Source organism: Oenanthe melanoleuca, chromosome 26, assembly GCF_029582105.1.
Source record: "Oenanthe melanoleuca isolate GR-GAL-2019-014 chromosome 26, OMel1.0, whole genome shotgun sequence".
Taxonomy (NCBI): Eukaryota; Metazoa; Chordata; class Aves; order Passeriformes; family Muscicapidae; genus Oenanthe; species Oenanthe melanoleuca.
Genome location: NC_079359.1, coordinates 5,411,957 through 5,428,132, shown reverse-complemented (window position 1 = coordinate 5,428,132; position 16,176 = coordinate 5,411,957). Strand labels below are relative to the sequence as shown.

The 16,176-nt window shown below is 57.1% G+C and overlaps 1 protein-coding gene across 1 annotated transcript; it reads right to left on the bottom strand.

The window, feature by feature from the left end:
* Positions 1 to 1,309: 1,309 nt before the first annotated feature.
* CSRP1 (cysteine and glycine rich protein 1) lies at positions 1,310 to 15,219 on the bottom strand. The gene is made up of 6 exons (XM_056511118.1): positions 15,052 to 15,219; positions 8,955 to 9,067; positions 4,613 to 4,781; positions 3,810 to 3,936; positions 2,061 to 2,154; positions 1,310 to 1,805 (listed from the first exon to the last, which is right to left on the bottom strand). Exons 2-6 carry the CDS (start codon positions 9,064 to 9,066, stop codon positions 1,729 to 1,731), a joined length of 579 nt encoding a protein of 192 aa, XP_056367093.1. The 5' UTR covers position 9,067; positions 15,052 to 15,219; the 3' UTR covers positions 1,310 to 1,728.
* Positions 15,220 to 16,176: the final 957 nt, after the last annotated feature.

Here is a 16,176-nt window from a genome sequence, read left to right as displayed (position 1 = left end):
CACGCAGTTCCACCCCCTGCCATGGGCAGGGACACCTTCCACTATCCCAGGTTGCTCCAAGCAACCTCTACAGCTGCACAAGGAAGGGCCTAAATAAAGACTCATTATAGCTTTATTGACCAAGCAGCACCACCTGGGCATGATCCCATCTGGGGCACATCCAGTGAGATGTCACAGCAGCAGCTCAGCATCCCTGCCCACTCACAGAGAAGACAGCAGCTTCCTGGCCCCTCCATCTCTGCAGGAGCTTCCAGAATCCCCCCATGCCCTGCCTCCGTGGGGGAGCAGCAGGAGCTGCCAAGCAAGGGAGGCAGGTTTGGGTCTGCACACCAGGGTGGAACCTGATCCTCTGTGCTGCAGCTCCTAACCCCACCTGGGCCATCTGCCCCCTGAGCCCTCATGACAGCCACCACCCAGCCCAGAGCAGTGGCTCCTTCTAGCATCTAGAGGGGCAAAGTTTTTGGAGATGGTACAGACTTAATTCCCCATCTCTGCTTCAAAAACACCATGCAAAACCAAGGGTGTGATGAACAGGAGAAAACACTTAAGTTGATAAAAGAGCCCAAGTCCTGCCCCAAAAAGGGATTTCTGCCTCTGTTGTGCTTCTCAGAACACTCCCCATCTCATTTGCTCAACCACAATGTTTATAACTTTAAAACCCCAGAACCTAATTCCCTGTGGAGTCTCTAACTGAGCTGCAGCGAGGCTGATCCGAGTCTGTCCCACCGGTCCAACAGGAGAATCACAGAAAGGGAGTGAAGAGCTGAGATGGAAACCAATTAAACCTGGGCAGCAGCCAAACTGGAGGCTTAATGATCCACAAGCTACTAAAAAAGCAGGGAGTAGGTGAAAAGCTGTTAATTACTTGGCACTGCTGGGCAGGCCTGTTTGGAGAGGCACCACCCAAAAGCACTGACAGGGGTTTTGAGAGGGTGACACGTGTGGTGCTACCAACACACCCCAGAAGGGCTGTCCCTGGCATCCCGCTTCAACCTCTGCTTTTGAATAGTTATCCCCATCCCTGGAAGTGTTCAACGACAGGGCTTGGCACAACCTGGGGTAGTGGAAGGTAGAACAATATGAGCTCTAAGGTCTCCAATCCGAACCATTCCATGCTGATTGTTGGTGGGAGCAGAGGGGGAGTCCATCCCAGCAGAGCTCAGGTGGCCACAGCTGGGCCGTGTCAAACTGCACTGACACACTCCTGCCATTGGGCTTTAATTACAGGCCAGGCCTGCAAACACCTCCCCAGCTCAGGGCAGCCAGTGCCTCTCAGCCCCAGATAGCAAAGAAGTGGGGGCCAGGCTGGTGAGCTTTGACATCTGGGATGTTTTATTGCTTGCTCGGTGTCAGGGCTGAGCAGGCGGCCGGCAGGACAGGCAGCGCAGGGCAGGACTGGGCACTGGGGCCAGTGGCCCCCCTGTGCCACCTGCCCCACAGGACACTGTCCCCACAGTGGGGAGCAGTGCTGGGACACCCCAGCTCGGGGGGCGCCGGGCAGGGCAGGAGGGGCTGGTGCTGCAAAGCAGCGGTGGCTGGAGGGGACAGTGGGGCACTCACTGCGGCGTGGGGGGCAGGCAGCACAGGAGAGCCCTGGGTGGGCACAGAGCAGCCCTGGGCGGGCACAGAGCAGCCCTGGGTGGGCACAGAGCAGCCCTGGGCAAGCACAGAGCAGCCCTGGGCGGGCACAGAGCAGCCCTGGGCGGGCAGCACAGGAGAGCCTGGGGCTCACTGCGAGTGGATCAGTGCCCCGGCGCCCTGCCCGAAGCCAAAGCCCTTGGGACCGAAGTTCTTGGCGTAACAACCTGCAGAGGGTGGAAGGGAGACACGGTGAGGCCGGCACAGGAGCGGGCTCTGCCCAGGGGCACACCCTGCCCAGACAGGACAAGGTTTGCCAGATTTGTTGGGCAAACAGAGAGGCCCTGGCACAGTCAGTGCCCAAAAGCAGCTGCTGGGCCACCCCTTCCCAGCCTCCCTCCCCCCTGGGTCTCTCCCTGCACATGGGTCCTAACCCCCACCCCTCAGAGCCCAGGACAAGCCAGCAGGGAAGGGGGGCTCACCTTTGCAGTAGATCTCCCCATCTTTGTCTGCCAGGGTGGTGGACTCCAGGCTTTTGCCACACTTGGCACAGCGGAAGCAGGACTTGTGCCAGGACTGTGGGACAGGAGCAGAGCCCAGTTAGACCCCAGGGCAGCCATGCTGGGTACAAACCTGCTCTGCTTCTGATCCAAAGGGGCTGGCAAAGAGCTCTGAATGGGATAAAAGCTTTTCCCTGGAAAGCACTCCCAGCCCCACAGGGAAAATACAGAGAGGAAACACCAGGTGTGATCACTGCTCCTGTGCTGATCTGGTTTTGGAAACCTTTTGCCCACACTCTTAGAAGTCATTTGTGTAGTAATTTCTACAATAATTTGTAAGAAGCAATCCTCCCCTCTTTGGGGACTGTCTTCTCTTAACCAGTGAGAGAAATCCCCCCCATTGTCCAGCTGAGCCCCACAGCTGCTGTTGTTAGTCTGGGGAGGCAGCAGGGATGGGACAACTGCCCTACACAACCACAGCTCCAAGAAAGGCAGAAAACAGACAGGAAAAATGCCAAAACCAGAGTGTTTAAAAATAACCTCCCATGGTTCCAGCAGTCCCCTGGAGATAAATGAGCTCACAGCCTTTAGGCAGACCTTAAGTAGCCAGAGACGCTCACCGAGGAATTTAAACAAACACTTGGGAAAACATGAAACCTTTTTTTTGGAAGAAAATGTGAAATTTGGGGGGCTGGAGGAGGAATTGTTGGATGGAGTCATCCAGCAAACATTAGCACATGAAATACATGCTCTGGAATCCTCTCTGAGTCTACTTTAATGTAATTGCTTCACCAACTTTGGTTCCCTGTAAACATTGGGGCCAGAAGCTGACCAGGAGCCCAGATCATGGTTTTAAAGGCAAATTCAGCTTCTGACCCTGGGCTGACCCTCAACATGCCCATCACAAGCCAGCTGGGGAATGATGACACTGAGGGGCCCTTTCTGTAGACTCCTCTCCTTGTTCTAGGGACACAGCACAAGCACAAAGCCCCAGGAGGACAGAGCCCAGGCAAGTCAGGGGGTGACACCTCATCACTGGTGAGGCTGTGCCAGCATGGCCACCCACCAAGCAGCCTGGCCTGGTGTCCCTGAGAAGCTCTGCATGTGCCTGACCTTGTGGGGAGGACAGCTCTAGGCAGGGACCTCACCTGGGGGCAGGACAGAAGGGGTGCCCAGGCCTTGCAGAGGAGCTGGGCTGGGACGAGGTCACAGCTCAGAGTGCAAAGAACCCTGGCAAAGGGATGACCTTGGCACAGGGAGTGCCAGGGCTGTGGCAGAGACCTTCACACCCAACCCTGAGCTGACCTGCACCACCAGAACAGCCCCAGGAACATTCCCCAAACCCATGCCCACATTTGAACACCCTGCCCAGCCTGTGGGCAATGCTGACCACTGGAATTCATTGCCTGCCCCAAATCCTGGCCACAGCATCCTGGCCTGTGGCACAGAGGGAAGGATGCTCTTTTCAGTTAACAGTGACACACGGCACATGGCACTGCTCACCCTCCTAGCACACCCACAGAGGATCTCCACTGTGGCTCTGCTGAGCAGGGCTGTAAATATTTAATATAAAATGTATTTCTCCTCCATGTACAAGTCTGTGAGAGCACTGCAACCGGGACAACCTGCCTTCCCTACACGCCAACACCTCTTTGGTGCTCAGGTGAAGGTGGCCAAGGAGCCAAGGCCAGCCTGGCTGAGGGCAGGTGCAGCCCTGTGCCCCAGCCTCACCTTGCCAGCCCCGATGACCTTCTCGGCGGCGTAGACGGCCTGGCCGCAGCGGGGGCAGCCGTCAGCGCCCCCCACCTTCTGCGCCATCCTGCCCGCGCTGGGGTTGGGGGCTCGGTGGGGCTGGCCCCTGGGGGGCACACAGCTCATGGTTAGAAAAGCAAGATGGAGCAGGGAAGATCCCAAATCCCAGCCCAGCTCATGAGGGAACTTCAGGAACCACGTGTTGAGCCCCAGGGAAAGTCCAGCCTGAGGGCTGTGTGCTGGGAGGGGGTGGGCAGTGTGCTCAGGCAATGGGGACACATCCCATCCCATCATCCCATCTCCCATCCCATCCCTTATCCCATCATCCCATCTGCCATCATCCCATCCCATACCCCATCCCATCCCACATCATCCCATCTCCCATCATCCCATCCTTCATCATCCCATCTCCCATCATCCCATCCCACCACATCATCCCCCATCCCATCCCATCCCCATCCCATCCCATCATCCCATCATCCCATCCCATCCCATCATCCCATCCCATTATCCCATCCCATCCCATCCCATCATCCCATCCCATCATCCCATCCCATTATCCCATCCCATCCCATCATCCCATCCCATTATCCCATCCCATTATCCCATCCCATCCCATCCACTCATCCCATCCCATCCCACCCACTAAACAGGGCTCAGTGGGATTCCCTGGAGGGGCAGAGGGGCCAGGCATCCCACAGACAGTGCTGGGAGCTCAGCACAGGCTGCACAGCCAAGCACCACGGACAGCTGTGGGAGGAGGTGCCCAAGCTCCAACTCACTCTTCGTATTTGATGCCCAGGGACTCGCCCTTGTCGGTGCTCAGGGTCCCCGCCCCCTGCCCGTAGCCGTAGCCCTTGGGGCCGTACTTCTTCCCGTAGCAGGACTTGCAGTAGATCTCCTCACCGTGCACGGCCACAGTGGTGCTGTCCAAGTTCTTCTTACAGACCACTGGAACAGAGAGGAGGGTGTGGCATCAGCCTGCTCTGCCGGAGCTCAGTGATGAGCTGGGGAAAACCAGCCCTCCCTCCCACGGACAGCACAGCTCAGCTTTCCAGGAGCAGGGAGAGCCTCGCCAGGATCCTGCAGGGAACACATGCAAACCAGGGCAGATAAGGATCACAACAAGAGCAGTGTCTGGCTTTAAAAGGAAGCAACCACCAAAGCCAGCAGGGTGATAGCAAGGGAAGGAAAGCTCTGTTAACCCTCTGGGTGCTGCTTTCCTGCAGCTGCACTTAAACCATGGGGGTGAATTTTCCCCATGAATCACTGCAGGATTCTCAAGCCTGGGGATGGATGTCCTGGCCCCACTGCAAATCCACAGCAGGAAGCACTCAAGGCAAAGAAATGTGAGCAAATGTGGTTTTCCTGGTGTTTGGGTGGACCAAGAGCCATCCAAGAACAGCCCTGTGGCAGTGCAAGGGCTTCACACCTTAGGCACAGTCACCCCTCCAGAGCTCAAAAGGCTCATGTGACACCTCAGCCCTGGTCCTGCCCTGCTCTGGGGGGTGCATGGGGTGTCTCAGGTGAGGAACACTAACCCAGCTGGGTGTTTGAGCCCTGGGGGTCAATGTGGGATGTAAGATGGGACAGGAGGAGATGGCAGCCAGGCTCAGGGGCCCTGCTGAGCCCTCCCAGAGCTTGAGCTTGGTGCTGGGCTCAGGCCTTCTCCTGATTTTGAGGTTTCCATAGAATCCCAGACTGATTTGGGTTGGAAGGGACCTTCAGTTCAGATTATCAGGTGCCATGGACACCTTCCAGTATCCCAGGTTGCTCCAAGCCCTGTCCAACCTGGTCTTGAACACTTCCAAAGATGAAGCAGTCACAACTTCTCTGGGAAGTAATGCCCCACCACCCTCTGAGTAAATTACTTCCTTATATCTAATCTAACTTTCTCCCTTATATCTAATCTAGATTGCTCCTCTTTCAGTTTAAAAACATCCCCCCTTGCCCTGTCATTATCTGCCTGTGTAAAAAGTCACTCTCTTTATAAACCCCCTTAAGGTCCTGGAAGTACCAGCTCCTGTCCCAGCTCTGCTCACAGCTGCCACATCCCTTCCAGCACTTCCTGAGACACTGCCCAGGCAGCAGGAGGCCACCAGCACCCAGACTGCAGGTGATGCCCAGTGTTCTCATACCCAGTGCAGGATCCCAGCTCCTAGGGCAGAATCTGCAGTGCTGGCAGCCTGCCCCAAACAGATCTGGCTGCAGCTGCCACACAGCTTCCCCAATCCTGCTTTCCACACCTTAAATGTCGAGGCTTCCAGCAGCTTCTTGGCCAGCAGAGCAGTTTCTTGGCCTTTCTCAACATCACAGGAATGCAAACAGAGCAGAGCTCTCCCCTCGGAGCAGCATGAGCTGAGCAGGGGCAGAAGGCAGCCCTGCCATGACTAAATACAGCCAGGAGAGCCCAGTGTGCCTCTGCAGGGACAAGGAGGAGCAAGGGGAAGCATCTCCTGCCATCTAAGGAGGCTCTGGCAGTCTCTCCTGGCTACACGTTCCCACCACAGCAGGAGCTGGGGATGGAGAATGGACCCAGCTGGGAGAGAGCAGAGCTGGGAACAGGCCCCAAAGCTGCCCTGGGATCTCTGCACTGCCCTGCAGTGCCACTGCTCTGGCAGACCACCAGGAAGGAATGTGGGCACTTTCACTGGCATTGCCAGGGCTTTGTTCTGAGCTTTGTCCCAGGGCAGCAGAGAATGATTTCAGTGGCATCTGGATGGACCTGGAGCTCCAGACCAGCTTTCACAGCCCCTCATCTGTACTCACAGAGCTTTGAGAGACAAAAATTTTATACCCAGCCCCCGAGTTTGAGCATTGCAGAAATTCCAGGGCACTGCACTCACCGAATTAAGGACCCTTTGTTTTTCTAAGAGGAGCTGAACTGCTCAGCAAAACAATTAGACAAAAGCTGCCTCTGCTTTCCAAGGCCAAGGGGCTCATTCCAGCTCATTTCTACTGCACTACCCAGGCAGCTGGATCACGGCCAGGAGTCAATCACCAAGTTGCTCCCTGAGCTCTAATGCACTGTGGTAGGCTTGGCTGCTTTTAGATGATATTTTTGGCAGATCTGGTTGAAGTGTTTGTTATTCTCCCCTAAAGATAATGGTTTCAAGTTCCTTGATGGGGCTCAAATGCAGCACTGGGGAATGCAGGAGCTCAGGAGCACCACCCACAGCCTGCAGCATGGACTGGGAACAGTGGGAAGCAGGGTGGGCTGGCACTGGAGCCACAGCCTGAGCTGGGGAGCCACAGGCAAGACAGGAAGAGCTGCTGGGTACATGTGGAATGGCATAACAAATGCCTGCAGAGCACAGGGACAGCAGCCCTGAGCTGAGGACACTCCCTGGGCACCTGCTCCCATGAACAGACACGGGGGACCTTCTTCCCCACTCTGGCCATGTATTCCCATCTGGAAGCAACACCTTCAGCCTCATTTTGTGGTTCCTGGAGGCCTGCCCTGCTCTCTGGGTGCCAGCATCCCATGGCAGCAGCTTTCCCTGGCAAAGCAGCTGTGTGCACAAGGGGTGAGGGCAACATTCCCCACCCTCCTTATCTGAGGCCCCAGAACAAACAGGATTTCCTTCTGCAGAGCAGCTGCCAACACACCCAGCCTGCCACCCTCGTCCTGCCCAGGAAAAGCCTCCACAACTCCCCTGCAGAGCCCTACCAGCCAAAGCAAGTCTGCAGCCTGGAAACTCCCAAAAAGGGAGCTCCTGGCCACACTGGCCACCCTCCCTACCACAGACACAGACACAGCAGCAGCCCCCCTGTCCCTCTCCTTGTCCCTCTCCCTGTCCCTCCCCCTGTCCCTCCCCCTGTCCCTCTCTCCCATCTGGATCCAGCTGCACATGCTGCATCCCAGGCAGGCTGGACAAGAAGTACCCAGTAGCCAGCTAGGTGGGATCATCCCATGGTCACTGCAGTTTCCCTGCTGGGAGAGATCAGTTCCACACTCTGCCTGTTTCCAAATCCCACCTCTGCTTTCTGCCCCTACAGAAAAGATCCCAGCTTTGCTCCTTGCTGTGATGGGATGGTGAGACTGGGACCAGGGCACTGGGACCAGCTGAGGAAACATAAAAACCTCAGTGGGGCCCTGCTGCAAGGCCACCCTAGAGATGCATTTCTGCTGCTCTGTGGCAGATGCAATGTCTCCAGGAGACACCAGCAGACAGACATGTGTGCTCCTGCCCACAGAATTTCAGAGATGTTTGGGTGGGAAGGGACCTTAAAACTCATCTTGTCATGGGCAGGGACAGCCTCCACTAGACCAGGTTGCTCCAAGCCCCATCTCCTGTAGGCACAGGAGAATCACTGGTTCTGATACGTGAGTGTCCAGGGACAGGACAGTGATCTGGAACCACACAGGCTGAGGACACTGCTCATCTTTTTGAATCAAATGTCTTCTGGATGCCCTGGGTTTAAGGAGCTGCTCTCAGTGCTGCAACACCACTGGTCCTGGGATCCCCAAAGGCAGGAAAGGGAGTCTGGGCACTTGCAGCAGGATCCCAGCAGTATCTGCAGGATCCTGCAGAGCAGGCAGAGGGAGGGAGCTCAGCACTGCATCACTTGCAGCCAAATCCTGTTCTGCTGCCCCTCCCTGGCAGTGACACTTGGGTCCAAACATATACCAGAGACACCCTCAGCAGCACTGGGTCTGCAGACAGGCTGGGGTGACCTTCAGCACTTCTCAGGAGGCTTTCCACCAGCACAAGGGCCAGGAGAGGACCACATCTCCTTCCCCTCATCCCCTCAGACACGAGGAGATTCCAGGCCAGTTCCCCAGGCTCAGCCACCTTTCAGCATGGCAAAGCCACTTAGAAGGCTACAGCCAGCCCAGCTCTGAGCATTGCAAGGGATGTGCCACCTCCTGCCAGCACTGCTGCGACAGGCCCTGTCTCATGCTCCAGTCCTTAACATCTGCACACAGACCAGAGGGCCCTGCCTGGCCTGTCCCTGGAGCAGGGACAGACTAAGTGTTTGTGTGGGTGCTGGCAGAGCTCAGCCCTGACAGCTTGGGCAGCCCAAGTCCTGGGATGCTCCTGCCATGCTGGGGGTTTGGGAGATCCTGAGGAGCCCTTGCCCAGGAAGCAGAGAGGGGCTCAGGGAAGGGGCTGTACTCACTGCACAAGAAGCAGGACTTGTGGAAGCTGTTGCCTTCACACTGCACCTCCTCAGCGAAGTACACGGCCTTCTGGCACACCCCACACTTCTTCCCTCCTCCCCAGTTTGGCATCCTGCAGGAGAAAGCACAGTCAGGCACAGGGGCAGGGCTCTGTGGGCTGGGATGGGGCAGCTGGAGCAGGCACCAGAGCTCCTGCAGCTTTCCCATATCCACACATGCACAGACTGCAGGGCTGGCAACCAGCAGAGCCAGCAGAGCTCAGGGACCCAGCACCCAGCAGTGCCAGATGCCTCCCAGGGACAGCTGGTGCTGTCTGCAGGAGCAACAGAAACCTCTGTCCTGGGGCTGTGGCACCTCACAGCTCCTGTCAGTGCCAGCAAAAGGGAGGAAGCAGCACAGTGCTGGGAGGAAACACTCACAGAGTTACCCAGGCACCTCCTCAGGCCACAGCTCTCCTGTAAGCCCATGCCACAGCCAGGGTGACTGTGGCTGAGCCTTGGGCTGGAGTGGCAGCTGCCACAGCCCTGGGCACACTCCCAGCTCCTTCTCCCTGACCAACTCTTCCATCTCAGCCTCTGCAGGGCAGGGGACAGTCAGGGCTGCCCTGACCCCTGATACCACCAAACCCCAGGCTCTGGCACATGTCCCACAGCACCATCAGCTCCTGCCCTCCCAGGCACTCCCTGCACTCCAGATCTCAGTCCAGGACTGCAGGCAGAGTCTCAGAGCCTGGAGAACCTGAAACCAAGAAGACAGAGCAGGGCAAAGACCTGAGCACCAGCCTAAGCCACCTCCAGCTCCTCAGCAGGCTATAAATGCTTCTACTTCTCCTTCCTGCTGTGTCTGATGAGACACCAACAAGAGGCCCCTAGATTTGCAGATAATGCCAAATACTCTGAGTTGCTTACATGAGCAGCAGAGCTCCAGCCCAGAAGGGCCTTGATGCTTGTGAAGACCAGGTCATCGTAAACCTTGAGACATTCACACAACAAAGTCCTGCAAGGAGATTCTGAGGGAGCCAGACTGACTGACTGTGGCCAAGAGGAAGCTCAGGGCAATCAAACAGCAGCCTGGGGCTGCTACAAAGACAATAAAACACTTTTTGGAGGAGTCCAATAGGCACAAGCTGCAGCTTGAGAGGTCTGCAGGGGCCTCTTCCCATCAACACCTCTGTAATGCCCCATCCTGCTCCCACCTGAGGACAGGCAGCAGAAGTCACCATGTGCTTCCTGACTGCTGAACAGCTAAAGGTCCCCAGAACAGCAGGACAAGGTCCCCAAAACCAAACCTCATTTTCAGAGTACAAGATTTGCCAGCCTGGTTACCAGGGCAGGGGTTAGCACAGGGGTCAGACCTGACTTGCTGACTGCACTTTATCCTGGCCACAGTTCCCAGATGCACAGAGGGTCTCAGTGCAGGACAGACAAGAGAAGTGGAGGGTGCTGGGAGAGGGCTGGAGAGGCTGTGCTGGCTCCCAGGGTGCTGGGAGCTGTGTTTGGGGTGTGGTCACAGCAGCTGGGAAGTCTCTTGTCCCAAGTTCCTGGCTGAGCTTCCCACTGTGCCAAATCCCTCCCTTCCAGCCTGCTTCCAGTCCCAGCCTTTGGATTGCCTTAAAAGGACTCAGGCTGCTTCCCTCCAGAGCCTGTTTTTCCCCTTGAGCAGGAGTAGGTTTGATCTGGTTCAGGAGTTTCCTTGGAGGGCAGAAACATCCAGCAGCACCCCTGCCAGCCCCTGAGCCCTGCATGGCATCCTCCAGCCCACCAGCCCCTTCAGCCCCTGGGTCAGATCCCAGCTCAGGAATCACACATCACTGACTACAATTTTTCTAGGTCCCCCATCCCTTTCCAGCCAGCACAGCTGGCAGACCCCATCTCTGGTTCTGGGGACAGCCCTCCCTGCTCCAGAGCCAGGGCATCCACAAGTGCACCCCATGGTTTGGGACCAGCTGCCCCCCTTTGCCTCCACAGCACATTTTGTTCCCCCAGAGCAGCAGCAGTGAAGGAAGAGGCTTTGTTTGTCCTGAGCATCAGGGCTACCCTGCCCAAACCAGGAGATTAGCAGTGGGAACACCTTCCCCTGAGCTGCCTGAAGGAGGAGAAAAACTGCTTCTGGGTGAAGCTCACCTGGCATTTGCCACAAGAGGAGTCCAAGCCCTTTTGCTGCTGATTTTCCTCAATCCACCATGGGATGGCTTCATGTGTGTCCACTCAGTTTAAATGATGCCAGGTGATTTGAGCAGGTAACTCTCACCACAAAGCACAAACACAGCTCCAGCAAAACCTCCTGGCACACACCATGGAAATGAGTTTGTCCTGGGGATCCATGTGAGGGCTCACAGCTGGACACAGAGATAGCCTGAGATAAGATTTAGTTGCTGAGAATTCTCTATTAGTCCACAATACACTGCCCACATGCTGAGAGCCCAGCAGGCCACACAAAGACCAAATCTGTGCTATAGGCTGGCATCAGCAGCAAAAAAATGGAAGAGGAAAACCCTGCTCTGGGCACCTGGACCAGCAAAGCCCTCACAACTGCTGTCCAGCCAGATCCATCCTCCCAATTCCCTAAGTAATGGCCACTTTAAGACAGTTAGAGTGTTTGCAATCCCTTCAGCACTATTTCCAGAATACTTTGCATATTTTGCCCAATTGCAATGCTTGGTGACCACAGTCACACTTCTCCAAGCCACTCATGCAAAATAAGGAACAGGAGGTGACAGTCCTGCAGTCAATGACCTCACTAAGCACAGGCAAGGGGAACAGGCAGGGCTGCCAAAAAAACAAGATTATTCTCCTTCCTTCTGCAACTCCACAACTCCCAGCAAACATATCCAGAGCCCTACAAACAACACTCTCAGTGCCAAGCAGAGCTTGGCCCTGGAGCCACTCCATCATCCACTACAGATAAGGGACGAGGCCCCAAAACCTAGATGCCATCCTTTAGCAGCAGCTGCACCTTGGGGAGCACAGGTACAGGGCAGCTTGTGCAGAAAGCACCCAAGGCTGGCACTTGCTGGAGATTAACCCCAGTTCCAGTCTGGTGTTGCAGCAGTGCAGCTCTCTGGGCAAGAGCAGCTTGGATGGAGCTTGGAGCAGCCTGAGATAGTGGAAGGTGCTCCTGCCTATGGCAGGGGTGGCACTGGGAAACCTTCAAGTTCCTTCCAACCCAAACCTGTCTGTGGTTCTACAAAATCTGGGCTCAGACTCACATACATTACACTGAACAACCAGGCATAAACCAGTACGGAACTGGTGTGTACTGGTGCTTTGGGATGTCATCACTGGCTGTAAGGGGAAGCAGTGGGCTGATGCAGCCATCAGGCAGCAGAAACAGAGTCATCCTCCTTTTTGGGTGGGTTAGAAGGTCAGTGTGCTCCTGTCACTGCCCCTGGAGCTGACACCCTCCACCCTGCCCTCCTGAGAGCAGCCTGGTGGGAACTGCTGGAGCTGCAGCAACGCCTGTGGCTGTGTGGGTGCAGCTCCATGGCCATGGCAGCACTCAGGGCAGGGCAGCTCCTACCCCATCACACTCTGAGGAGCATCCCTGCAGCCACCAGGATGTCAGCTTGCCCATTCACCCTTCTGCAAGAGCTGGAAAATCCTCCCGTGTCTGTGCCCCACTAAAATCCTACAGTAATTAATTGCAGAGCAATTACTTTGTGTTTGGAGATCACTGAAGAACAGCAGACTCGTGCTGACCCATATAAAAAGTTTTGGTTTTTTTTTTCCCCAATGAGAGCATTAAAACAAGTAAATGACAGAAGAACACTATCAGTGCTGCAAAAAATTCACTCACAAGCATGTTTACAGCAGTCCAGGCAGAATTAATTCATGCCCTGGCAAAGGGAAGAGTCAAAGGGGAGGAAGCAACAGGAGAAGCCCCAAGCCCTGGGGTTTGAGTAGTGCCTTCCAGTTTAGAGAGCAGCTGGCATGGCCATAAAATGGGCCAAAAATCAAGAAGGACCCAGACAGATGAGACATGGGCAGAGCAGAGAGCAACCAGCTCGCAGGGATACACCAGGGAACATCCCCTGGGACAGCCCCAGGACACAGCAGCAGGGGCTCATCAGCAGGACCTGCAGTCCCATGGGGGACTCTGCCCCAGGCCAACAGGAACTGTCACAGAGCAGCTTTCCCATCGCCTGGGCACAGGTGGGAATAGCCCTACAAGGGGCAAGCTGGAACTGTCCCCTTGTCCCCTGCTGTGTCATCAGCTGGGAGGAGCAGTGATGTGAGGAGACCCTGGGCCACCAACAGCATAAGCAAGGATAAGTGAAGGTCATGCATGACCCAGTGATGTTGAACTGGTGAGCAAGAGAATGGGGACCTGAGGCTGGTGAGCTCAGAGACATGGAAAACCACTGGGAATTACCATGCAGAAATCACAGAACTGCCCCAGTAGATACAGCTGAATCACATCAGATGTCTCTGAGTGCTTTGCTGGGGTAGGAGGGAGGTCAGGAGGCTCTGAGCTCCAGAGGGATGCTCACACGTGGCTCATCTGCTCTATGACTCCAAGATAAGTCAGGCTTGGCTCCACCAGCAATGAAATGATTCTGCCCCCCAGGCAGCCTCAGGTTGGCTGTGCAGAGAGGGGCCTGAGAGAGGCCAGCACAGCGCTGAGCCCCCGGCCAGGCACGGCTCTCACAGCCACGGCCCCTGCTGTGCATGCACTGCTCCCAAGCTGGGCTTACAACGGCTCCTTGGAAGCAGGGTCCTCCAGGACAATCCCAGCCTCACCCAGAACAAAAGCAGCAGCACTTTCAGGTGGTGCTAAGAAAAGCTCCTGACTCCCACAGGGATCAAGATCCATCACCAGACTGAGCTCACTTGAGCCTCCCCAAAGCCTTGAGATGCCTCAGTTGGTCGCATGCTCCCCCCTTGGTTCTGCCTTCCAGGAGCACATCAATTCCAGCTCAGCTGCTCTGATCAGGCACTGCCATCCTGGCTGGAGAGCCCCTGATCCAGGGGACAGCAGAGGCTGGCACAGAGCCCAGGACCACTGCAGCAGCACAGCCCTGAGCTCCTTGGGAAGGGCTGAATCCTCCCAGGGCACACTGCACTTTGCCAGCCTCACCCCCAGCAGGATAACAGAGCATCCTGAGCTGGAATTGATCCACAAGGATCAACCCCTGGCCCTGCACAGACACCCCAACAATCCCACCCTAAGCATCCCTGGCAGTGCTGTCCAAACTCTCCTGGAGCTCTGGCAGCCTCGGGGATGTGTCCACTCCCTGGGGAGCCTGGGCAGTGCCCAGCACCCTCTGGGGGAAGAACCTTTTCTGATATCCAACCTAAACTCCCCTGACACCTCCAGCCTTTCCCTGGGGTCCTGTCCCTGCTGACATTGAGCAGAGATTGAAGCTGTCCCTCACTGCCCCTTGGGAGGAGCAGTGACCCCGGGGAGCTCTGACTTCAGGCTCCTCTGCGCCAGCAGGAACAGACAGACCACAGCTGCTCCTTGCAGGGCTTCTCCTCTCACCCTTCCCCAAGCTCTAGAGCCAGGAGGAGCAGCGTCCAAAGCCAGCCTCACCTCTCACACTATTTCAGCACTGGACCCGTCTCAGGCAGCAAGGACAGAGGATTTGACACCGGGACTTGGCAGCATCCGGGGCTTTGCCCGGCGCTCCTGAACCCCTCCCGCGGGCTGAGAGCTCCGAGGGTTGGGAAGTTGGAGTTCCGCAGGATCCTGTGCCCAGCCTGGTGCACAGCAGTGCAAATCTCCTCTGGGAACTGACCTGAGCCCAGAGCTGAGCTGCCTCAGGCCCCCTGGAAACCAGCTCTAGTGAGTTCAGTCCATCTGATGCAAGAGCTTTTGCTTCCGCATCCCTCCATGTGCGCGGCTGCTCCGGACCGGGCGCAGCCTCAGGGGTCGCGCCGCTGCCGTGCCCACCCCGCTGCACCCGGCGGGGCCGGGCCCCTCTCCAGCCCCGCATCTCCCGCCGGGCGGGATGGGGCATCCTCGGGGATGGAGGGAGGGAGAGAGAGAGGGATGGAGAGAGGGATGGAGAGAGGGATGGAGGCAGCCCCGGGCACGGAGGGGAGGCGGCTCCGCTGCGTTCGGCGCCGCTCGGCGGCCGCCTTGGCCCGCACCCACCTGCGGCCGGGCCGGGGACGGTGTCGGGGTCTGCTTCAAATCCGGGCCGGGCTCGGTGTCAGATCCGGGGCGGGGGTCGGTGCCGGGCTCGGAGTGGGGTTTGGTGTCGGGAGCCGCGCTGGGGCCGCCGCTCGGCGCTTTTGTCGCTGGCGGGGCAGGGCGGGTCGCGGGGCGGCGGCGGGACTGATGTCACGGGCTGGGGGCGGCACGGCCGGACCGCCCCGAGAGCCCCGAGAGCCCCGAGAGCCCCGAGAGCCACGAGAGCCACGGCAGCACCGAGAGCCCCGGCACCGACTGATGCTGCCCAGACCCCCATCCCACCGCGGGGAAAGGATCCTCCGGAACCCTGAAAGTTCCCAGACGGCGGGAGCACCTCCCAGATGTTTCGGTCGGTATTTTGTTCTGCTGAACGTTTTCCTCTAAAGTAAAAGAGACGTTTGAAGATTGGAGAATGGACAGAGAGCAGCCCTGGGGAGAAGGACATGGGGGTGCTGGTGCATGAGAAGCTCAACGTGCCCCAGCCCTGTGCTCTGGCAGCCCAGAACCCCCCGTGTGCTGGGCTGATCCCCAGCCTGGGCAGCAGGGCAGGGGGATTCTGCCCCTGTGCCCCCCTCAGCTGAGACCCCACTGCAGAGCTGCTCCAGCCCTGGGCTTCCAGCACAGGAAGGACCTGGAGCTGCTGCAGAGAGCCCAGAGGAGGCCACGGAGCTGCTCCAAGGCCTGGAGCCCTCTCTGCTCTGCAGCCAGGCTGGGAGAGCTGGGGGTGTTCTCCTGGAGAAGTGAAGGGTCCAGGGAGGCCTTAATGTAGCTTTTCCACAGATAAAAAAGAGAATTGTTGTACAATATTAGTGGTAAGGGCCTGGCACAGGGTGCCCAGAGAAGATGGATCCCTGGATCCCTGGAAGTGTCTAAGGCCAGGTTGGACAGGGCTTGGAGTAACCTGATGTAGTGGAAGGTGTCCCTGCCCATGGCAGGAGGTGGGACAAGATGGGCTTTGAAGTTCCTTCTAAACCAACCCAGACTGGGATTATGAGTCTCTCATAACAAATTGCAGAGCAGGGGAGTGAGGAGAGACTCTCTGGCAATGGCTTCCACTGGAACCCACCAGAACAATGCACCACAGAG

What these genes read in the sequence shown, in the direction of transcription:
- CSRP1 (XM_056511118.1), bottom strand. Translation starts at nt 9,066, where the DNA reads ATGCCAAACTGGGGAGGAGGGAAGAAGTGTGGGGTGTGCCAGAAGGCC. An exon ending in CAAGTCCTGCTTCTTGTGCA is followed by an intron (nt 4,782 to 8,954) that starts GTGAGTACAGCC and finishes TCTCTGTTCCAG; the next exon opens with TGGTCTGTAAGAAGAACTTG. An exon ending in TGGGGAGATCTACTGCAAAG is followed by an intron (nt 1,806 to 2,060) that starts GTGAGCCCCCCT and finishes CACCCTCTGCAG; the next exon opens with GTTGTTACGCCAAGAACTTC.